The following is a 24,474-nucleotide window of genomic DNA, read 5'->3' on the forward strand; positions in this document are numbered from 1 at the left end:
GTCCCACGTGGGGCTCACAGTCTTAATCTCCATTTGACAGATGAGGTAATTGAGGCACAGAGAATTTAAGTGACTTGCCCAAGGTCACACAGCAGGCAAGTGGCGGAGCGGGGATTAGAACCCACAGTCTCTGACTCCCAAGCCCATACTCCCGCCACTAAGCAACGCTTTACTTTCCAAGCATTTAGTACAGTGCTCTGCACACAGTAAGTGCTCAATAAATACGACTGAATGAATGAATGCTCTGCACACGTTAAGTGCTCAATAATTATGATTGATTGATTGGCTGGGCCCTGTGTGGAAAGCCCTGAGGTCGGGCTCAGGCAGCAGGCAACTTGTACTTCTCAAGCGCTTAGTACAGTGCTCTGAACACAGTAAGCGCTCAATAAATACGATTGAATGAATGATGGACTGAGCTCTCTAGTAATGATGGTCGGCTCTGAGGGGGCACCCCACACCATCCCAGCCTCAGCCCATCAACCAATCAACGGTGTTTATGGAGCACCTACCGTGTGCAGAGCACTGTGCTAAGCGCTGGGGAGAATACACTAGAAGAGCGTCGGCAGGCACCCCGGCTCGTGGGGGACAGGAAAAGTATTTGGGATCCCGGTGCCTGGCTCTGGTCCCCTTCCCTCCTCCATCCTGCCACAAGGACATTTCTGCAAAGGCCCCGTGGTGGGAAAGCAAAGCAAGTTCCTTTTCTCCCACTGACTCTGGAATGTATTACCTTCATAACATTCATTCATTCATTCGATCGTATTTATTGAGCGCTTACTGTGTGCAGAGCACTGTACTAAGCGCTTGGGAAGTACAAGTTGGCAACAGAGATGGTCCCTACCCAACAGCGGGCTCACTAAGTCAATCATGCTTACTCTTTTTTTATGGCATTTCTTAAGTGTTTACCATGCGCCAGGCAAAATAATTATGGTACTTGTTAAGCGCTTACTGTGTGCCAAGCGCCATTCTAAGTACTGGGGTAGATACAGGTTCGTCAGGTTGGGCACAGCCCCTGTCCCACATGGAGCTCACACACTTATCCCCATTTTAGAGACCAGGTAACTGAGGCTCAGAGAAGTGACTTACCCAAGGTCCAGCAGAAGGCTTGTGGTGGAGCTGGGATTAGAACCCAGGTCCTTCTGACTTTCAGGCCCGTGTTCTATCCACTAAACGCTGAGGGAGATACAAACTAATCAGGTTGGACACAACCCCTGTCCCATATGGGGTGCACAGTCTTAATCCCCATTTTTTTTTTTACAGATGACAGAACTGAGGCACAGAGAAGTTAGGTGATTTGTCCAAGGTCACACAGCAGACGAGTGGTGGAGCAAGGTTTAGAGCCCAGGTCCTTCCAACTCCCAAGCCCGTGCCGTATCCACAAGGCCACCTTCCTATGTGCAGAGCTGTGTACTAAGCATTTGGGAGAATACAGTAAAACAGAGTTTTGACTCATCAGGGGGGCTCCTTCCTGCCCTTTTTCATTGTCCATTTGCATCTCTAATTCAACCCCAAAAAACCAGGCAGTGGTTTGCACGCCGAGGGTACGCAGGAGGAATTGGAGGAATTTTCCCATCCGCATCAGACAGTTGGCTAGCAGGCAGGCATTGGAGAGTCTCACAGAGAAACTCCACACCTTGGAGAAAATAGAAGCCCCATAGAAGAGCATCATCACAGTCTCCCAGTCACCGGGTTCCCTTTTTCTCCACCCTATTTGTGGAATATTTTTGAGACTGATACAAACCCGTGAGGATTTTTTTTTGGCCTCGTTTTCAGCCATTTGTTCCCGGTCCAGTGTGTTCACCCCAGCTATTGCTATGTACGAAAGGAGAGTCTGAAAATATCTAAAGTACCGTTAGAGGAAGGGGGCAGGATAAGTTATATGGAAAGCCCCTCTAGACTGTTAGCTCGTTGTGGACAGGGCAATGTGTCTACCAACTCTGGAACATTGTAGTCTCCCAAGTGTACAGTGCTGGTGTGCATGGAGTAAGCGCTCAGTAAATACGATTGAAAATCAGACAGCTGGGTCTGGAGCTAGTACTCAGCCCTGTAAAGTAATAATTGTAGTATTAAGTGCTTGTTACGAGCCAGAAACTGGGGTAGACACAAGATATTCAATCGATCGAATTTATTGAGCGTTTACTGTATGAACAGCACTGTCCTAAGCGCTTGATTCCGACACCGCCCCCGTCCCACAGGGAGCTCACAGTTTAAGGGGGAGAACAGGTGATTTTACAAATGAGGAAACTGAGGCATTAAGAAATTAAGTGACTTGCCCAGGGTCGTAGAGCAGGCAAGTAGTGGAATTTGCATTAGAACCCAGGTCCCTGACACGCTGTATTGAAATTGTCATTCATTCATTCAATCGTATTTATTGAGCACTTACTGTGTGCAGAGCACTGTACTAAGCGCTTGGGAAGTACAAGTTGGCAACATATAGAGACGGTCCCTACCCAACAACGGGCTCACAGTCTGTTATAGTTCAAATGCTTTTTAAAATTCTTGCTTAAAAATTCTTTATAAAAATCAGCCATTTCCTCTGCACTTAGTGTTATTTTCTGGCCCGTTTCATCCCTCAGGTCCTAACCTTTAGCTTTCAATCTTCTAAAGATGAATTCTTCTTTTTCCTTCCGGAAGGCCAGATTCCGACTGGCCCAAAATCGCTGGTTCCATTCTTGGGTTTCCTTGGCGTAATTTTCGCGGCTGCTGTGCCAGCGGAGATTCGTTCTCGGGGACGTAGAATTTCATGGGCCGCAGGTTTGAGTATCTATCCGGGGGTCCGAGACAATCTCCGCGAGAGTGTCTGGGTGGGCAGAACCTTGAAACTGGGGCGTCCCTGCCTTGTACGCTGGGCAGGGGTACGGCTGTGGCCCCGAACGGCCTCCGTGGCCGCTTCCCTCACGTCCTCAATTGTCCTTCAGAATCAGCTTGAAGAAAGGTAGGCCTTTCTCTGAGCTTCTTGGTTTCAGTGGTTTCGTGGCCTCTGGGCTACCCTGATGCCGATGCCCTTGACATCACCCGATCACCCTGTAGGAGCCTGTGAAGGGAGGGTGAATAGTGAGCGTGACCGCAGAGGTACCAGGGTCTTCTGAAATTCTGAAGGTTCCCGAGGGATGTGGATGGGGATGAAGACTGTGAGCCCCCCGTGGGACAACCTGATCACCTTGTAACCTCCCCAAGCGCTTAGAACAGTGCTTTGCACATAGCGCTTAATAAATGCCATCATTATTATTATGTGGCTGGCTCTGTCCGGTAGCAAAGTTTGGTGGGAGGTGGTGAAGTAAAGTGCGATCTTGGGGACACCTTAATGCAATCTAGCCTGCTCTTTTTCCCAGATTTCTCATCTCCTTTTTCCCCTCAGTCCACTTCTCCGGGGAAATTCAGGTCCTCTTGCTGGGAGTTGTTACCTGATAATGAGGTGGAGCCCGAAGGGAATGGGTTCTGGAATGACAGCCCTTTGAAGTCACAGCAGATTCTATTCTTCCCAAATGGGGTCTTGGTGGGAAGGATGCTTGGGTTTCACAAGGGAACCCCTGGGAAACTTGGCCTCTGGATTGCCCAGGGGCATTTGATGTATGCAAAACACTGTTCTAGAGTTGGTGGGATCCTTGCCCACAAGGAGCTTGTTGTTTAAAAGGGGAGACAGGCATTAAAATAAATTAGACTGGGGAAATGGCAGGGTATAAGGATACATACCTAAGTGCTGTGGGGTTTGGGGTGGAGTGAGTATCAAGTGCTTAATGGGTACAGATCTAAGTGCATAGGTGATGCAGAGCGGAAAGCAATTAGAGGAAACTAGGACTTAAGTGGGAAGTAGAGGTACCTAGGCCTCTTCCTGCAATTTCCCAACTCCTCCTGCCTCCAGGGCATCTCTACCGGGTTGTCTTAAAGAACCAGCATGATTTAGTGGAAAGAACACGGGACTGGGGATCAGGAGACCTGGGTTCTAATTCCAGCTTTGCCATTTCTTTCATTCAGGTGTATTTATTGAGTGCTTAGTGTGTGCAGAGCACTATACTAAGTGCTTGGGAGAGTACAATACAGCAATAAACAGTCACATTTCCTGCCCACAATGAGCTTACCCGATGTGTGATCTGGTCACTTAATTTCTCTGCCCCTCAGTTTCCTCCTCTGTAAAATGGGGATTAAATACCTGTTCTCCCTTAGGCACTGGCTAGCTACAAGATAATCAGGTCAAAAACAGTCTCTGTTCATGTGGGTCTCACAATCTCAGGCTTCAAGGTGAGGAAATTGAGGCCCAGAGAAATGAAGTGACTTTCCCAAGATCACCCAACAGCAGGCATGTGGCAGAACTGGGAATAGAACCGGATCCTCTGACTCGCAAGTGTGGCCTAATGGATAGAGCGCAGGGCTGGGAGTCAGAAGGACCTGGGTTCTAATCCTGGCTCTGCCACTTGTCTGCTGTGTGACCCCGAGGTAGTCACTTAACTTTTCTGTGCCTCAGCTGTAAAATGAAGATTAAAATTATGACTCCCATGTGGGACAGGGATAGTGTCCAACTTGATTTGCTTGTATCCATCACAGTGCTTAGTATAGTGCCTGGCATGTAGTAAGGGCCTAACAGACAAATAGTCTTCTAGACTGTGAGCCCGTTGTTGGGTAGGGATTGTCCCTGTTGCTGAATTGTACTTTCCAAGTGCTTAGAACAGTGCTCTGCACACAGTAAGGGCTCAATAAATACGATTGACTGAATGAAGGAATGAACGAATGCCACAATTATAAAAATATCTACAAATAGAGTGATCAGAATAAACAAGTGAATACAGAAGTTAATACAAACACACAAATAGCAATATGTTAGCTTGGGACGTGGTCAGTCGGTGGCATTTGTTAGCGCTTCCTGTGTGCAGAGCAGTGTACTAAGCGGTTCGGAGAGTACAGTCCAACAGACTTGGTTGACATGTTTGCTGACCACAAGGAGCTTACAGTCTTGGAGCATTGACCCAGGTAGGTCCTGCTGGGACCGAATAGGGGGAGCAAAGTTGTTCCACCCCCAGGTAATCCAGTGCTCGTGTCCAGGGTTCACAACACCGAGCTTTAGATTGAGAGCTTCGTGTGGTACTGGGATTGTGTCAGACCTGATTATCTTTGATCTACCCTGGCACTTAGTACAGTGCTTGGCCCATAGTAAGCGCTTAACAAGTGTGATTATTGTTTTATTATTTTGAAAAATATCAGTGACCCCTCACCATGTGTGGGTTCTGAATATTAAGGGCTTGATTAGGTCCCTGTGAAGCATTACTCTTTTACCAAAAAGGAATCAACCCTTCTTCCATAGATCAACCCAGCAGCTGGACCTTTCCTGCCAAAATTACGGTTGATTTAATATTGCAGTTCATGTCTCCAGTGGCTCAGGCGTGAGAGTGAGCCCCCCTCAGGGGAAGATTCATTGTTCAGGCTGAAGGCGGGGATGCTGACAAAGTTGGTTAGCTTAACTCGGAATAGCGGGCTCTCACATTTATTTTTATTTTTCTCCTCCGAGCATTGAGATCCCCTACTCTCATCATCTCTATTCCCTCTCCCTTCTGCATCACCTATGCACTTGGATTTGAACCCTTTAAGCACTTGATATTCACCCCACCCACAGCACTTTTGTACATATCCACAGTTTATTTTTATATCTGTCTCGCCCTCTGGACTGTAATCTCCCTTTGGGCAAGAGGTGGCTCTGCCCTTATTGTTGTTTTGTACTCTCCCCTGCACTTAGTGCAGTGTTCTGCACACAATAAGTGTTCAATAAATATCGTTGATTGATTGTCCCCCCAACACACACTTGAAGGGCCCTTAGCATCTGGTGGTGGAGGTGGGTTTTGGGGGCTGGCCTCCCCTCCTCAGTCGCCTTTGCTGTGCAGTGAGTGAGATTGGGGGGTGCGTTTGAACGCCTTAAAATCTCATCCCTGCACTTGGGGCTGATGCGAGGGTATCCGTTCCCCAGAGCAAATACGCAAGGCTGTGGGTTTGCCCCTGGCCTACGTTTGGTCTTCCATCCTGGCAGTCTCTGCCTGTGCTCCTCGGCACCTGCTCTGCCCTCCAGGCTTGGGGCCCAAACTCTGCCTGGCAGGCAGTTGGCAGGGTGGTAAACTGGCTTCCTCTCCTGTGTTCGTGCCCCTTCAGGCCTGCCCTTGGCGGCTAACTGGACTGGCAGATTAGACCATTTGTGCAGCCCCAGGTAGACCTACAGTTGGCAATCCCAGAGACCCTCCGTGGTGTATTTCAGGGGGCCTGGAACCAGGAAGGGCCAGGGCAGAAGGGTCATGACCGCTTCCATCTTCCAGGGTGACGGTTTTCATCTTTACAGGTTTGTTCTTTCATTGCCTTGATTCCCGTCTTGCCCTGTGGAGCAGCAGGGATGGGAGCCGGGCTGGCCTCCAGGGCTGCTGATGACAACTTGAGTGCTTTGGCACTCAACCCTGCTGGGGGCTGTAGCCTGGTGCTGAGCGTCGCCCTGGATGGGGGAAGGGTCAGAGACGGGAACGGACGGACGAATGGACGGGCGGGTGGTCGGGGAAGCAAGCACGGCCACAGCTGTGAAGTGGCTGGCTTGCAGGGCAAAGGTCCCTGGGTTTGGGGGGCTAGGGGAAAGGGGAGAGGGTCCAGAGCTGGGACCCTCCCCTGCCATCCCAGTTCATGACTCATGGTCCCGCCCCCAGAATCCCAAGATCATGGAATTCCGGCAGGTTCCCTAGACCCTGCCTGCAGGTAGTTGTTTGTTTTCTCTCTGCACGTTGTCTGGTTGCCCTAATAGGGCTCCTGGCCCTTGTTCCCCTTCGGCCTCCCCTTTTTTCCCCAGGAGATTAGTAGAGTGGAGAAACGGAAATCCCATCTCTTCCCCCACTGCTCTTCCAGTATTCCTTCTCAAGCGAACATTGGTCACCCTCCTCGGCCTCCTTCCCGTCTGCCCGGCCCAGGAACTGGATTGTTCTACGAAATTTGTAGGCATTTCCCTAGCAACAGATTATGAGGTTAAGAGCGGAAGTTTATGACTTCCTCTCAGGCACTAGGAACAGGAGAAATTCCCCGGACTAGGGGAGGGAGGACGGATGCCTGCCCTGGAAGCAGAGGGGCCTTTGGGGAAGGGGAAAGGGGTTCCTGCTGACCTCCTGCACTCCTGGGAGCTCATTCTTTGTCAGCCCTGGGACGGCCCCTGGGCTGAGGGGAGCCTGATTTCTAACATCCCAGATGGTCTTCCTTTCCTCCCAGTCACTCCAGGGACTTGGGGTGGGGAGGAGCTAGGAGCCAGCAGACACTGGTCAATCAATCAATCATATTTACCAAGTACTTACTGTTTGCAAAGCACTGTACTAAGTACTTGGACGTTGACAGTACCATAATATACCAGGCACATTCCCTGCCCTCAGTGACCTTACAGTCTAGAGGGGGAGACAGACATTAATATAAATAAATAAATTTGGGATATGTACCTAAGTGCTGTGGGGCTGGGGGCAGGAAGAATAAAGGGAGCAAATCAGGATGCAGAAGGGGGTAGGAGAAAAGGAAATGAGGACTTAGGGAATCAATCAATCAATCGTATTTATTGAGCGCTTACTGTGTGCAGAGCACTGTACTAAGCGCTTGGGAAGTACAAGTTGGTAACATATAGAGACAGTCCCTACCCAGCAGTGGGCTCACAGTCTAAAAGGGGGAGACAGAGAACAAAACCAAACATACTAACAAAATAAAATAGACTAGATATGTACAAGTAAAATAAATAAATAGAGTAATAAATATGTACAAACATATATACAGGTGCTGTGGGGAAGGGAAGGAGGTAAGATGGGGGGATGGAGAGGGGGAGAGGAAGGAAGGGGCTTCCCAGGTGCTTAGTCCAGTACTCTGCACACAGCGCTCAATCAATACGATTGATTGATTGATATGGCAGGCCGCCCGGCTCCCTTACCTGCTCCGTGTCCCTCTCGGAGGGAAGACCTCTTGCAGGAGATGTGCCTTGAAATAAAGCTTTGAAAGATGGGGAAGAGTAATTGTTTATGGGATATAAAGAGGGTGAGCGTTGCTGGCCAGAGGTAGGACGTGGACGAGAGGTTGGCAGTGAAATAAATGAGATCGAGGTACAGTGAGTAAGTTGGCATTAGTGGAGCAAAGTGTGTGGGCTGGGCAAATCCATGTGCTTTTCTTGTTTATGTAATGTTTCCCGTGTAAGAGAGCAGCGAGATGAGGTAGGAGGGGGCAAGGTATCGTGTGCGCTAGAGCCCATGGTAAGGAGTTTCTGTTTGATATGGGGGTGGACGGACAACCACTGGAGGTTCTTGAGGAGTGGAGAAACATGGCCTGAGCATTTTTGTAGAAAAATGATCCAGGCAGCAGAGTGAAATATGAACTGGAGTGAGGAGAGACAGGGGTCAGGAAGGTCAGTCAATCATATTATTGAGCTCTTACTGAGTGCAGAGCACTGTACTAAGCACTTAAAAGAGTACAATAGAACAATAAACAGACACATTCCCTGCCCAGTTCAGCAAAGAGGCCGATACAGTAATCAAGGGGAGATAAGATAAATACTTGGTTGAAACTAGTAGCGGTTTGGAGAGGGAAAGGGCAGATTTTAGTGATGTGGTAAAGGTTGAACTGATAAGATTTAGTGATAGATTAAATATGTGGATCTCAACGCTAACGAAAGAGGGGGTGCCCACAGAAAGCAAGGCCTTCCATGACTAAGACCTCACCTTTCATGACTAAGGCCTCACTTCCCCTACTCATCCTCCTTCCTGCATTGCTCATGCACATGAATGAATGAGCCCGCTGTTGGGTAGGGACCGTCTCTATATGTTGCCAACTTGGACTTCCCAAGTGCTTAGTACAGTGCTCTACACACAGTAAGCACTCAATAAATACGATTGAATGAATGAATGAGCCCACTATTGGGTATGACCGTATCTATATGTTAACAACTTGTACTTCCCAAGCGCTTAGTACAGTGCTCTGCACACAGTAAGCACTCAATAAATACAATTGAATGAATGAATGCACTTGGGTCTGTAACCCTTAAGCACTTTGGTACCCATCCCAACCCCAGCACTTTGTACATATCCATCTAAAATCCTTTTTTTTTTTTTTTAATCTGTCTTCCTCCCCTTCTAGACTGTAAGCTCTTTGTGGACAATGATCCTTTCTACTTACACAATTGTACTATGCTCTTCCAAGTGCTCAGTCCAGGGCTCTGCACTCAGTAAGTGCTCAATAAATACCACTGATTGATGGCATGCTGTGGGTGGCAGGGGAAGTGAAGTGAGGTACTCAGGCAGTGCAGGTGGGGCAGGGTAGGTGCCCTGGGGGCAATGAGTTCACTACGAGATCTCCAAGCACCAGTTTTTTCTCACTCACCCTGAGTGACACAGCTCCACAAATGGAGAGTAGAACTGTCCAGCCCATCTGTCTTCCCCACAATGCCCATTGTCCTTCGTGCCCCCCAGCTGTAGCCTGTGCTAAGAGGGCTCTTGGGTGGTCAGCTCAGGTTATTTAGGACTGGACAGAGAGGCTGAGGGGCTGCAAGAGATGGGGTGGGGGTGAGGTTCTCCCCCTGCACCCCCAGTGATCTCCCTCCGTCAGCAGCTATGACCACCCGGAGCTCAACAGGACGTTGCCCTGCCGGGGTGGCTGGGCACCTGTGGCCTCATCCTTGACTCGCACTCCCTGAGCAGGTCAGGGCAAGGAGCTAGGTCAGCCTGGGGGTCAGCAGCCTTTTCCCAGAGCCCCTCCTTAGCTCTGGAGGGGAGAACATAAAGCACGAGGGGCAGCCGGCCAGAGAGGCCCTGGGACTCGGCAGCTGGGCCACTTTGGTTGGGTTGGGGGCCTATCCATACAGATACTCCTGCTCCTCCCCACCCTGGCCCCCGCTCAGCATGTCCCTGGGTCTGACCTCAGATTATCCTGCTGTCTCAGCCCCTGGCCGGTGCCCACCTGTCACATGGGTGTCTTCCCCGCAGCTCTGCCAGGCCACCTCCAGCCACTGAGGTGGCACCTTTGCCCTCTGTGGCTTGACCGGTCTTTGGGGATTGGTCGGCCTCTGGCCCTTCAGGGCCTGGACAGCTGCTGGATGGCTGGCAGAGCTGGTTGGCTGGTTGTTGGGGCAGCTGTCTCTGTTTATCCCCTCCCTTCATAGTGGCTGGTCTTGGGAGGTATTTGTAGCTTCCAGCAGCTGAATTTTCCTCCTTGCCCAGCTTCAGGGAGACTCCTCCAAGGCAAGCTTCCGGAGGCGGGAAGCCGGGAGTCAGCTGGCCAGAGGGCGTGGAGAGACCTGGGTCCCTTCTCTACCCCTCCACCACTCCTGCCCGGTTCCACCCCCATGCTCTAGGGGAGGAGATTGCAAAGTGATGCCCAGGTTCCAGGACTTGGGTTTCTGATGGCCTTGGGGAGACTCCCCCTCCCCATCCCCCCCCACCATACCTCCTTCCCCTCCCCACAGCACCTGTATATATGTATATGTTTGTACGTATTTATTACTCTATTTTATTTGTACATATTCTATTTATTTTATTTTGTTAATATGTTTTGTTTTGTTCTCTATCTCCCCCTTCTAGACTGTGAGCCCGCTGTTGGGTAGGGACTGTCTCTATATGTTGGCAACTTGTACTTCCCAAGCACTTAGTACAGTGCTCTGCACTCTGTAAGCGCTCAATAAATACGACTGAACGAACGAATGACTCCTGATGGAGACTGAGCATGGGTTCTGGCGGAGGGTGGGGTTGGGTTGGGGGGACACAATCAGTCTCCTGGGGAGGGAGCCAGGCCGTGCTTCCAGAGGGGTTTCTGGCAGTTAGGTGTTGCCTGGGCTCATGGGTGCCTGTTTCCTCACTGGCCTCCCTACTGGGTGCTTGAGCAGGGAGACTGCACCCTTCCTTTCTCTCCCCACTGCCCCTCATTTTGTCACCCTCTTCTCCACCCCTACCCCAAACCCTTGCTATGGCACAGTGCAGGCAGAAGCTAAGAGTTGGGGATCAGGTGGGCCATTTTGATTCGCCCCGTTCTGCAGGGATGGAACAGGGAACAGGTGTGGCGGGCCTTGGGTCTCTCTGGTGACTCTCCATGTTCTCTCTCTTCTTCTCTCCCCTCGTGCCTCCAGGAAGAAACCGACGCATATGACCGTCAACTGCTGGTTCTGCAACCAGGACACGGTGGTGCCCTATGGGAACCGCAACTGTTGGGACTGTCCCAACTGCGAGCAGTACAACGGCTTCCAGGAGGTGCGGGGCGGTGGGCCTGGGCCGGTGGAGCTAAGGGGGAAGGGCTGCTGGACCTACTGGCCTGGCCCACAGCAGGGAGCCGTGGGGCCGGCCACCCTCCAGTCATTGGCCTTGCCTGCATACATGGGAGCCAGGGACATTATGCCCCCTTGGCTTCCCTGGGTGGGGCTGGAGAGGACGGGAAGGAGCCAGGGGACAGTAGGCAGCCTGTCTGCCCACCCTCTCCCTCTCGACCCAAAACCCTGTGGCATCTGCCTTCTGGGTGGTTCCAGTGGGTGAAGAGTAGAGGGCGGGAATCTTGGGAGAGGGGCTTTCCTCCCACTTAGCTTGGCTTTGTGTCTGCCCTTGCCCCTACCCGGTCCGCCTGCCCTGCTCCAGAACGGTGACTACAACAAGCCCATCCCGGCCCAATACATGGAGCACCTGAACCACATAGTCAGCAGCAGCAGCAGCAGCAGCAGCCCCAGCTTCAGTGACGCCTCCCGGCCCCAGCAGTGGGTCAGCAGCCAGGTCCTCCTGTGTAGAAAGTGCAACAACCACCAGACCACCAAGATCAAGCAGCTGGCGTCTTTCTCCCCCCGAGTGGAGGTGAGGCTCTCCAGAGGGAGGGCTGGGACGGAGGACACTGCAGGCGGGTGGGCCAGAGGAGAGGGGGTGGCGGGCACATCCAGAGCTTGGTCTGCCACCAGCCGGGAAGCAAGTCCTTGTTCTGCCTTGGAAGAGCCCGAGAGGCTGTGTGGAGATGGAAATCCAAAGGGTTCTGCATTCCAATTTCCTCAAACACCACCCCCCCCCCGCCTGCACACATACCAGGCCCTGGATTGGCAGGGCTTTGACCAGTCCCAGCTGACACCACATTCCTGAGTGGGATAGTGTCCTTTGCCACCCACCCCCCAAAACACACATGTGTGCGTGCATCCCTCGGGTAACTAGTCTCTGCTGGCTCATCTGGTCTGTCCCTCTCCCCCGCCCCTCCCTGCTAAGGGTTGCTGCGGCAACTAGGGAGTCGGGCTTTCCCCAATCCCTGAAGGCATCAGAGGGTTTTGTCCCTGGGCTCCTGAAGAATGTGAACTCCTGTCCTCTGCCAGTGAAGTGCTGGACAGGTGTCCCAGCCAAAAGGCCTTGGGGCTGGACACTAGGCAGGGTACTCTGCATGACCCCCTCCCCCCAGAAATGCAGGCCACCCTTTTTGGAGTACTGCTTGAGCCTAGGAGCCTTGAGCCCTGCCCCCCAGTCCCTTCAGTTCTTCCCCAACAAGGTAGAAGGTTCAGACCCTCAGCTGCACCTGGGGATAAGTGGTCCGGGGGAACCTGGATCCTGTCTGGGCAGGCTAGGGGCGGACCCCTATCCCTCGTGGCTGCCTTCCTTCCCACTGCTTATTCTCTTGTTCCGTCCCCACTGGGGGACCAAACTCCTACCAGACAGTAAGCTCCTCAAGGGCAGGGGTCGTGTCAACCATATCTGGCTATTGAACTTTCCCAATCGCTTCATGCAGTGCTTGGCATATTCATTCATTCATTCAATCGTATTTATTGAGCGCTTACTGTGTGCAGAGCACTGTACTAAGCACTTGGGAAGTACAAGTTGGCAACATATAGAGACGATCCCTACCCAACAACGGGCTCACAGTCTAGAAGGGGGAGATGGACACCAAAACAAAGCATGTGGACAGGTGTCAAGTCATCAAAATAAATAGAAGAAAAGCTAGATGCACATCATTAACAAAAAAGAGTAGTAAATATGTACAAGTAAAATAAACAGAGTAATAAATCTGTACAAACATATATACAGGTCCTGTGGGGAGGGGAAGGAGGTAGGGCAGGGGGGGATGGTGGGGAGGGGGAGAGGAAAGAGGGGGGCTTGGTGGCAAGTAGGGTTCTAAACCCTGGTGTAGATACAAGTTAATCAGATTGGACACAGTCCCCTGCTTGAGCCTCACAGTCTCTTCCCAAAATCCCAGTATCTTCCCAATGGGAATATCTCTTCCCAATTCTTCTAGACTGTGAGCCCGCTGTTGGGTAGGGACCATCTCTATATGTTGCCAGCTTGCACTTCCCAAGCATCCAGCACAGTGCTCTGCACACAGCAAACGCTCAACAAATACGATTGAATCATTGAACTTTCCCATTCGCTTCATGTAGTGCTTGGCATATTCATTCATTCAGTCGTATTTATTGAGCGCTTACTGTGTGCAGAGCACTGTACTAAGCGCTTGGGAAGTACAAGTTGGCAACATATAGAGACGGTCCCTACCCAGCAATGGGCTCACAGTCTAGAAGGGGGAGACAGGCAACAAAACAAAACATGTGGTCAGGTGTCAAGTCATCAGAATAAATAGAAGTAAAGCTAGATGCACATCATTGACAAAATAAATAGAATAGTAAATATGTACAAGTAAATTAAATAGAGTAATAAGTCTGTACAAACATACATACAAGTGCTGTGGGGAGGGGAAAGAGGTAGGGTGGAGTAATGGGGAGGGGGAGAGGGAAAAGGGCTCAGTCTGGGAAGGCCGCTTGGAGGAGGTGAGCTCTCAGTAGGGCTTTGAAGGGAGGAAGAGAGCTAGCTTGGCGGTTGTGTGGAGGGAGGGCATTCCAGGCCAGGGGGAGGACGTGGGCCGGGGGTCGACGGCGGGACAGGCGAGAATGAGGCACAGCAAGGAGGTTAGTGGCAGAGGAGTGGAGGGTGCGGGCTGGGCTGTAGAAGGAGAGAAGGGAGGTGAGGTAGGAGGGGACGAGGTGATGGACAGCCTTGAAGCCGAGAGTGAGGAGTTTTTGCCTGATGCGTAGGTTGACTGGTAGCCACTGGAGATTTTTGAGGAGGGGAGTAACATGCCCAGAGCGTTTCTGCACAAAGATGATCCGGGCAGCAGCGTGAAGTATAGACTGAAGTGGAGAGAGAGGAGGATGGGAGATCGGAGTGGAGGCTGATGCAGTAATCCAGTCGGGGTAGGATGAGAGATTGAACCAGCAGGGTAGCGGCTTGGATGGAGAGGAAAGGGCGGATCTTGGCGATCTTGCAGAGGTGAGAACGTCAGGTTTTGGTGATGGATTGGATGTGAGGGGTGAACGAGAGAGCAGAGTCGAGGATGACACCAAGGTTGCAGGCTTGTGAGACGGGAAGGATGGTAGTGCCGTCATCAGTGATGGGAAAGTCAGGGAGAGGGCAGGTTTTGGGAGGGAAGATAAGGGCACAGAGTTAATGCTTCATGCGTCAATGATTGATTGAAGCTGTACCCTCCCCTCTTGCTCTCTCCCAAGCCGTTTCCGGGATGGCCAGCAAAGGGAGCCCGGACCCCGGTCAGGGGACCATTGGGCTGCTGGCTGCTGCTGAAGGGTAAGGGCTACTGCTTTCCAGGAGTGGAGATCACAAGCTCTGCAGCCGGAGCCCCTCTGGGTCCTCTATGAGCCGCCCAGCTCGTCGGCTCTCCACTTCTAACCGGCGGGTTTCCAGCAGCAAAGGTGCCTGCTTGGCAACCCGCAACATTGCCAAGATCCGCCCTTTCCTCTCCATCCATACCACTACCCTGCTCGTTCAAGCTCTCATCCTATCCCGTCTGGACTACTGCATCAGCCTTCTCTCTGATCTCCCATCCTTGTGTCTCTCCCCACTTCAAACCATACTTCATGCTGCTGCCCGGATTGTCTTTGTCCAGAAACGCTCTGGGCATGTTACTCCCCTCCTCAAAAATCTCCAGTGGCTACCAATCAGTCTGCGCATCAGGCAGAAACTTCTCACCCTCGGCTTCAAGGCTCTCCATCACCTCGCCCCCTCCTACTTCACCTCCCTTCTCTCCTTCTACAGCCCACCCCGCGCCCTCCGCTCCTCTGCCGCTAATCTCCTCACCATGCCTCGTTCTCGCCTGTCCCGCCATCGACCCCCGGCCCACATCATCCCCCGGGCCTGGAATGCCCTCCCTCTGCCCATTCGCCAACCTAGCTCTCTTCCTCCCTTCAAGGCCCTACTGAGAGCTCACCTCCTCTAGGAGGCCTTCCCAGACTGAGCCCCTTCCTTCCTCTCACCCTCTCCATCCCCCTATCTTACCTCCTTCCCATCCCCACAGCACCTGTATATATGTATATATGTTTGTACATATTTATTACTCTTTGTTTATTAATTTTACTTGTACATATCTAGTCTATTTTATTTTGTTAGTATGTTTGGTTTTGTTCTCTCTCTCCCCCTTTTAGAGTGTGAGCCCACTGTTGGGTAGGGACTGTCTCTATATGTTGCCAACTTGTACTTCCCAAGCGCTTAGTACAGTGCTCTGCACACAGTAAGCGCTCAATAAATATGATTGATTGATCTGCCGGGCACAGGGCCAAAGGCAGTGGTGCTACATTAGCGCCATACCAGGGCTTGTCCAGACTCCCTACTCTGTGGCCCTCTGGGAAACGGGCCCTGAGGTTGCACCTGGCATTCGGTGTCCATGCCTCCAGCGATGAGGGAGCCCAGTGTTCCTGTACCAGGTGCTTCTCTAGGCACCTGGCAAGCTTTCCTGAGAAGACACACTGACAGATATGGCCCCTGCCCTCAGGAGTTTGCAGTCTGGGAGTCAGAAGGACCTGGATTCTAGTCCCAGCTCTGCCACTTGTCTGCTGGGAGCAAGTCGCTTCACTTCTCTGTGCTTGAGTTACTTAATGGGGACTAAGACTGTGAGTCCCGTGTGGGACATGGACTTTGTCCAAACTGATTAGCTTGTATCTACCGCAGCACTTGGAAAAAACAAAAAACCGGGGAGACTGAAGATGTCTGACTGGAATGCATATGGTAGTTTTTTTTTTTGTTTTGTTTACTCATTTGTTTTTTCTGTAGCTTTTAATAGTGTTTTTTAAGCACTTACTATGTTCTCACCTGTCCCGCCATTGACCCCCGGCCCATGTCATCCCTCGGGCCTGGAATGCCCTCCCTCTGCCCATCCGCCAAGCTCACTCTCTTCCTCCCTTCAAGGCCCTACTGAGAGCTCACCTCCTCCAGGAGGCCTTCCCAGACTGAGCCCCTTCCTTCCTCTCCCCCTCGTCCCCCCTCCATCCCCCTCATCTTACCTCCCTCCCTTCCCCACAGCACCTATATTTATGTTTGTACGTATTTATTACTCTATGTATTTTACTTGTACATATCTGTTCTATTTATTTTATTTTGTTAGTATGTTTGGTTTTGTTCTCTGTCTCCCCCTTTTAGACTGTGAGCCCACTGTTGGGTAGGGACTGTCTCTATATGTTGCCAACTTGTACTTCCCAAGCGCTTAATACAGTGCTCTGCACACAGTAAGTGCTCAATAAATACGATTGATTGATTGATTGCCAGGCACTCTACTTAAGCACTGGGGTAGATACGAGCTAATCGGGTTGGACATGATCAAAAAAAAGAGTGACTAGACATGAACGATAGACATGGGTAAATAATTCCTAGTGACGAATGAGCAGGTGCCTGAAGGAACTGAGGAACGGTACATCAGGTAGGTGGCTGCTTTGTCAGGGAATGCCTTATGGAAGAGGGGATCCAGAGGGGGCTTCAGGAGGAGTGGGAGAGAGATATCATTTGACAGAGCTGAGTAGGGCAGGCTGCCGAATGGGAGGAAAGGCCCGAGTAATGGGTTGGACAGGGGAATAATGAGGAGGAGCGGCTCAAGGGATCGGCCTGAGAAGCAAGAAGAACGTAAGTGAGGAGGGGCGGGAGAGGAGAGTGGCTTGATGAAAGGGAGCAGCAGTTAGTGGAGACTCTGGGTGAAGATTCGCCCAGGCCGAGGAGTCAGGGGACTTGGGAGTTCCTGAGGCCAGGGAAGCCGTCAGCTGGCCCCAGAGACGGGAGCCATTCTGAGTCTGCAGGAAGGGGGAGATGCAGCTTTGGCGGCCAGAGTGGCTTTTCCAGTACTGTGGGGCCCCCCACTGCGGACAGGAGATTAGAGAATGCGATTTCTCCGACAGCATGGTCACGGTGGTTCGGGTTCCCTGTTGCCATGAAATCTGTCCAGGGGCTGTGTTTGGGGAGCAGATCTAGAGGGCACTTCCCTCCAAGAGGGCATTCCCTCCGAGCCCGACTTCATGAACCCAACCCCTCCCTCTGTGTCCGCCCACAACCCCAAGCCAACCTGGGGCAAAAGCTGGGTGCATAAAGCAGCAGAACCCTATCTCCTGGGTGGAGTTATTTACTGAGCAGGCACCTGGTACTTCTAAGCCACCACCCTTTGGGTCATGGAGTTTTGGGGTGCGGCAACCCCCTGCCCATCCGCCGCTCCTCTTTTCCAGGGCAAATACGACGAGGAGATTGAGGTGTACAAACACCACCTGGAGCAGATGTACAAGCTGTGCCGGCCCTGCCAGGCGGCAGTGGAGTACTACATCAAGCACCAGAACCGGCAGCTGCGGGCACTGCTGCTCAGCCACCAGTTCAAGCGCCGAGAGACGGATAAGACCTACATGCAGGTATGTGGGCACGGCTAGTGCAGGTGCACGGGTGGCCCTGAAGGCTCCCCTTACCCCAGGCCTCGGGAGAGTAGAGGGCAGGGGTCCAGAGCTTCTGCCCAGCTCAGGTCACCCAGCAGCTTTCTGTCTTGTCCCTTGCCAATCAGGAGTAACTGCCCAGGATTGATTGTCAAATAGATTTTGGTGCTGCAGGGACAGAGTGAAGCTCCCGAGGCACCCCCGTCCCGCCTTGGCTGTCCTAAGCTGGGTTCACAAACCTCCCCAGCAGTGTAGGAGTGTTATTTACTGTGTTATTCCCAAGTGCTTAGTACAGTGCTTTGCACACAGTAGGTGCTCAAGAAGTACGACTGAATGAATTTACTGAGAGCCCATTGGGTGCAATGGTAGGTGCTAGGTACTTGGGAAGTACCAAAGTAGTGCCACGTTCCCTGGCCACAATGAGTTTACAGTCTAACAGGGAAGACCAACTACTGTAAGCTTGTTGTGGGCAGGGACTATGCCTGTTTATTTTTATATTGTGCTCTCCCAAGTACTTAGTACAGTGCTCTGCACACAGCAAGCACTCAAAACATGATTGAATGAAGAAAAATGGGAGTTTGGAGCTCCCTCAGGTCTGTCCTTTGCTACCCCTGATCCTCCATTCAGCCTCTACCCAGTCACGCCCTCACCATTCAGCCTCAGGCTCCGAATTCCTCCCCACTCGGATCGAGTGCCCCTCGCCCCCGGCCCCCTTCTTCCTCCCCTACCCCCAACCACCGGGTTCTTCCACTCCTCATTGCCCGGTCGTTTCTCCTTCTCCTGCAGAGCTTCTGTTCATCTCCAGTGACCACACCTGCCCAGGTCATCCTCCTGCGCTTCCTAGCCTTCCTGAGCTGTGCCTTCCTGCTGGCTATGGCCCTGCTGGGCACTAGTGACCCTCTTGCCCCCACCACGCCCCCTCCGCCCATCCTGCCCGCTGGGGGCAACGACTCATCTGCCGAGGCCTCGGCCCCCGGCCACACATCCCCCCCGGGGGCTGGGGGCTGGCGGCGGCTACTGCGCCTCCTGCCTGAGCCTTCAATGGAGAAGCTGCGTGATGCCTGGGGCTTTGGCCGGAGTCATCAGATGGGCCTAGTGGCGCTGGGCCTGCTGACCTGCCTGCTGGCCATGATGCTAGCCGGACGGATCAGGTGGGTGAGGGCTGCAGGATGGGGGGGTGGCGGCGACCCTTGGGGGCAGCCTCAACCGTGTATCCCTGATAGCATCTTCCCAGGCTGAGAGTTGTAGCCATGCCTCGGACCAAGTGAGCTGGAAAGAGGGAATGAGGGGCCTCCGTGACTCGCTTGCCAAAAATAGCAGTAGGAATAGCATGTGTGGAGTACCCACTGGGTGCAGTGCACTATGCTGAGCACTTCAGAATTTCAAAACAAGCAAGCGACACATTGCCTGCCCCCAAGGAGCTTCCACTGAAACAGCCTCCTGGAAGAATAGATCTCTGCAAGTGTGCATTTCCCTGGTTGACCCCCAGCCTTGGGAAGGGGCTAGGAGGAGCAAATGGAAGAGAGTCTGCACTGTCCTGTGAGGAGTGGAGGGCCTGGCAAGTCCATCAATGGACCGTCAGGAGAATGCGGCCAGGGGTGCCGAGGCTGCTAGCTGATTTCCACAGTCCTCGGCATCTCTGGGCCATCAAGGGCTTCTTGGACCCCTGTCACCCACCAACTCTCAGGACAATGGCCAGGGCCAGACCCAACCCTTCCCATCTTGTAGCCTAGTGGATAGAGCACAGGCTTGGGAGTCAGAAGGACCTGGGTTCTATCCTGGCTCTGCCATTTATCTGCTGTGTGACCTTAGGCAAGTTATTTAACTTCAGTTACCTCATCACTAAAATGGTAATTGGGGTCAGGGGCTGTGACTAACCTAATTACCTTGTAACTATCCCCATGCTTAGAACAGTGCATGGTACATAGTAAGCAGTTAAATACTAGTGTTGTCATTATTATTATTATTAGCTAGACAGATAATAATGAAGTGTGGCTCAATGGAAGAGCACGGGCTTGCGAGTCAGATCATGGGTTCAAATCCCTGCTCCGCCAATTGTCAGCTGTGTGAATTTGGGCAAGTCACTTAACTTCTCTGTGCCTCAGTTACCTCATCTGTAAAATGGGGATTAAGACTGTGAGCCCCTTGAGGGACAACCTGATCACCTTGTATACTCCCCAGCGCTTAGAACAGTGCTTTGCACAAAGTAAGCGCTTAACAAATGCCATCATTATTATTATTATTATTAATAAACTCTTACTATGTGCAAAGCACTGTTCTAAGTGCTGCGGAGGTTACAAGGTGATCAGGTTGTCCCATGGGGGGCTCACAGTCTTAATCCCCATTTTACAGATGAGGTAACTGGCACAGAGAAGTTAAGTGACTTGCGCAAAGTCACACAGCTGACAATTGGCGGAGCTGGGATTTGAACCCATGACTTCTGACTCCAAAGCCTGTGCTCTTTCTACTGAGACACACTGCTTCTCCGAGTGATCTGAGTGGTTGGGGGGCAGTCTCTTCCACTATGGGGTGGGTGGGAGAAGACCAGGGAAGAAGCAGGCATGGAGGAGAAGTGAAAGACTGATATTGGTGGGTGAACGCAGGACCCTGCGAGGAATGGTGTGGTAGTTGGGGGCTGAGTGGGTCGGCGGGGGCAAGGGAATATGTGGAAAAAGCCCATCAGGAGGCCTCACCATTCCCTCGGCCACGTCCAGGCTCCGGAGAATTGATGCCTTCGCCTCGTTCCTGTGGTTCCTGGTATTGGGGCTGCACCTGATGGAGCGATACCTGCAGATGGATGCCCCCAGCTGGCTGGACACCTTCAAGCTCAGTGCCACGTCCCTTTGCTGCCTGGTCTCCCTCACTGCGGCCGTGGCCACGCGGAAAGCAACGGGCCAGCGGAGGTACCGGCCCCGAAGGTCAGAGCCCCAGCAGTGAAGGACTGGGAGGGAGGAAAAGCTTGGCCCGACTCCACGTGATTGGTGCTTCTGTCGTCCTTCCTTCCTTCCTTCTTTCCTAGCCCCCGCCACTCTCCGCCTGTCCACCCCTTTCTTCTTCTTTTGTAGGGACCGCGAAGACCCTTCCTACGCCTCCCTGCTCGCTTCTACCCTGCCCCTCTAGGGAGGAAGCCAGCACCCTCCCCCCCCCCCCCCCGTTCTTGGTCACCAGAATCCACCCTAGAGCCACTGCACTGTATTCTCCATGCTGAGCACCCCCTCACTCTCCTCCCCAAGAGGGGTTTTGGTCCCAAAGCCATTTGAGGTCTCTTACGGTAACTCGCACTTCGGATCCCCTGGCTTCGGGGGTATTGTGGGCAGGCCGGGGGTGCCGCCTACCACGAGGCTGGTCTGCCTTGCCCTATCTGCGCTCCGTCTGGTCCCGGGGATGGCTGGGGATGGCTGACGCCAAGCCTGGGGAACCCTGCTGCAGGGGTCCGGTAGGGGATCCCAGCTGAGCTTCCCCATCCAGGGGTTTGTGGCTTGGTGGTGGTCTACTCACCACCCACAGCTTTCCTCTGCCTTCAGGGCGGAGGACTGTGCAGCCTGTTTGCAATCATCTGAGAATGTTCTGTGAGTTAACTGTAGGAGGATTCTGTGCTCTCACCAGCAAGCTGGTCTTCCGCCATCTCTCCCCAGACTGAGCCATTGGGGGCTCCTGCTTGCCATCCCTGAGCACTGTCTCCTTACCACCCCCATGCCCCCCTCCGGTTCATATTATTTGTTGCTCTGTACTGTCTGTATCCCAACTGCCCTCCGCTGGAACAGATCATCAAGAGTAGACTTTGCCCTATAGTTGGAATTCCTCTTTTCAACTCCCCGAAGAGGGTTCTTCCTGGACTTTAGACTCATGCCCCTCCCTCTCTGATCACTGGCAAATCCCTCTGCTTCACCTTGCAAGGATCAAGTGTCAAGGAGGAGCAGAAGGACAAGAGCCTTTGGATCTCTCTTCCCTTGGTCCCTGAGGTGGTGGTGCCTGTCGGCTATGCTCACTGAACCCTTCTTCAGGGTTAACTCCAGCCACTACCCCTGTCAGGGCTCTGAGCCACCAGCTCTGCCACACCTCTGCTTCCCTTCCTCCTTCCTTCTTCCTCCCTCCCCAGACTGCCCTGGGTTCGCCCCTTGGAGGGTGCTTATCTAAAATGACCCCTCTAGCCTGCTTTTTTCCACCCAGAGACTCCGGGGTCCGTGGTGAGCCTCATCCTGGGCCCCAGAGCCCATGGCAAGTGGGTGAGGAGGGCTTGGGAAGAGGGTAGGGCGTGGGCTTGGTCTCAAGGTCGGGCTCTCCGCCACTTGGCTGGGGGCTTTTGAGAGCCAGGAAGCTTGGACTTTCGTCCTCCTGAGAGTTCACCTTCCCCTGGGCCCTAACTTTTAAGTTAGCATTGTCAGAGCACTTCCTATTGCAGAACACCTGCTCTCAGATTTGGCTGGAGCCTGCCGAACTGGGTTGGAAGCCCCCCCAGGCCCTCCTCCCAGCCCCCCCTCCACCGGCTGCAGTCTTGGTGTCCCAGCTTGGTGCAGTGTGATGCAGTTACCCAGTCTTTGGTGCTGTGAGCCTGGGCCTGTGGAGAGCTTTCTCGCTGGTGCAGGCAGGAAGGGCAATCCCAGGAGAGAGACAGAGTCCTTTTCAGAGAGTTCCCTTCCCATGGGCAGGATATCCCTCACCCTTTGGCCACTGCCAAGTCCTGTCCAGCCCCTGAGAGTGTGGCCTTTGCTGGGGGCTTCTTTATTGAGGTTCCCACCCCTGTCCAGGGCCCTGCCGCTCCTCCTGGGAAGAGGTGGTGCTGTCAGAGCAGCATGGCCCCGTTCACCATCCACGGGGACAATTACCTCCCCTTGAGGGGGGCCTGTTTGACTCGGGCAGGCAAACCATGGTGTGGAGTTCTTGTCCAAAGGCTTTCGGGTGCTGGTGACTCTGCCTGAAACAGCCAACCGGCACTGATTGACCCTCCCCATCCCCATCTTGGCTGGGTCTCCAAAATGCTTTCCACACTGAGCTCGCCTGGGCAGAGGGTGGATAGGCCACCCTACTAGGGGAAGTGCAGGTTTGAGGAGTGAGGGGAGACAGTCCCATTGGCAGGGAGGGGCAGCCCCCTCATCTTGGGGGTTCCGGTTTGCCCGGAGTAGAGGCTCATTCAGGGGCTGGAATTGAGGAGGCCCATCAGGCCCCAGCCCATCCTCTCTCCCCTCGGCCCAAGCTAGTTTGGGACCCAAGTCCAAATTTGTCCTCCTGGTCTCCCCCAGCTCTGGGCACCGATCCCTCTGGCCGGCTCATTAGTGGCATGCAGGTCAGTTACCTGAGGGGTGAGGAGGCAGGAGCTCAGGTGTCCAGGGAGGGAGAAATGCTCCAGAAAAGGGGAAATGCCTCCTCCACTTTAGCTTGCCGGGAAGCAAGGGACAGGAGGTGCCCTGGCGGCTTTGAGGGTTGTTGGTGAAATCTGTCAGCAGCAAGCCCACTGGAACAAGATGCCCATCTATTGGGATGGTGAGGTGGCCTTCTCAACCATCTTGGGGGGTGTCCTTATGTGAAATCACCTGCCTTTGGTACTTTAGAAATCGTAGCCGCTGCTCCCTCAATTCCCTCCTCCCACTTAACCCTTTCTCCCCAGGTCTGGAGAGTACATTGGGCTGGCCAAGGCGGTGGCAGGCGGAGGGGGTCATTGGTGGTCGTTTTGCTGTGCTTGTTTTCCTTTGGATCCCATTGGGTTATAGTGTAGACTGACATTGGTGTGAAGTGAATCGTTTTTCTGTGTGTGTGTGTGTGTGTGTGTTTGTTGTATTTATGAGGAATTATTTATGGTTATTGAGCAATCCCTTTGTCAGGGAGCAGCCAGGCTTGTTGGAACGTGGGACAGAGGCCGGACCATTCTGGGGCCGCCGGCCAACCAGAATGCCCAGCCCTCAGCCAGCCGCTCCATCCTGTGGTGTTGAATGGGGCTTAGCGATTAGCAAGGGCTCAGGGGTCCTCACCCACCCCACCCCCACTGCTGCTTTCCATATCCTCTCAGGTCCAGGAATCAAGCAGGAAGGGGTCTGTTGGTCTCGGGGCTCCAGAGGCTGCTTGCGGGGGCCGTGAGTCAAGCTGCTGACCTAGGTGGCCGGGGACAGATCGAACTCCCCTCTCTGGGGATATCGCGCCCCCTTAAATCCCCCCAACCACCCTTCCTCCCCCTCCCCCAGGGATGTGGTCCTCACCCAGCCTGGCTCAGCCCTGTGTCTTGTGACCTGTTCCATTTTCTGAGTAGCCAGTCGTGGAGTGGAACTCTACCCGCTTGTCTAGTGGCCCTCTGATCGCTGTAAACACCGCCCCTGTAGACGCTTTCCTGTTCACCTTACCAAATCTGAAATAAATGCCTCCACGGCCCTGAGTCTTTCCAACCGTTCGACTCTACGTCCCATCTTTTGTCCCGCGCTTTCACGCCGAGGGTTGGGGGCGTTGGCTCCGGGGGGAGCAGGTTACGGTGCCCGAATCCTGTCCTCATCCCCTCCCTGCCGCGCAGCCCTGCTCTCTTCCCTGGCCTCTTCCTCACCCTTCACCACACAGTAAGCTGCTGTTCAGAACCCCGTTTCTGTCTCCCGCCTGCCTCGAGTGCAAAGGGATCCTGTCTGCGGAGAATGGTCAAAGTTGGCTTGCTCTACCTCCTTTCCTTGCCTGCCACCCCATTGCTCTTTCATCCCATCGACCTGTTTCTCACCCGAGGCTGCCATATGAACGGGCTGCAGTGGGGTCTGCTGGAAGGAGTCTCATGGCCAGGAGGGAAACTTGGTCCCCTTGCCAAGACCCTAAGGAAGCCCCCCGCGCCCTATCCCTTGGCTTCTCTCCTT

The 24,474-nt window shown here is 53.1% G+C and overlaps 1 protein-coding gene across 1 annotated transcript in view; it reads left to right on the plus strand.

The window, feature by feature from the left end:
- Nucleotides 1-24,474, plus strand: part of TMEM201 (transmembrane protein 201) — a 44,674-nt gene that overhangs the window by 6,568 nt on the left and 13,632 nt on the right. Inside the window, exons 2-6 of the mRNA XM_038746473.1 lie at nt 11,090-11,210; nt 11,589-11,798; nt 17,459-17,635; nt 18,440-18,804; nt 20,368-20,571. Coding sequence (XP_038602401.1) covers nt 11,090-11,210; nt 11,589-11,798; nt 17,459-17,635; nt 18,440-18,804; nt 20,368-20,571 — 1,077 coding nt within the window. The remainder of the gene's footprint in view (nt 1-11,089; nt 11,211-11,588; nt 11,799-17,458; nt 17,636-18,439; nt 18,805-20,367; nt 20,572-24,474) is intronic.

This window comes from Tachyglossus aculeatus, chromosome 5 (genome assembly GCF_015852505.1).
Source record: "Tachyglossus aculeatus isolate mTacAcu1 chromosome 5, mTacAcu1.pri, whole genome shotgun sequence".
Classification (NCBI taxonomy): Eukaryota; Metazoa; Chordata; class Mammalia; order Monotremata; family Tachyglossidae; genus Tachyglossus; species Tachyglossus aculeatus.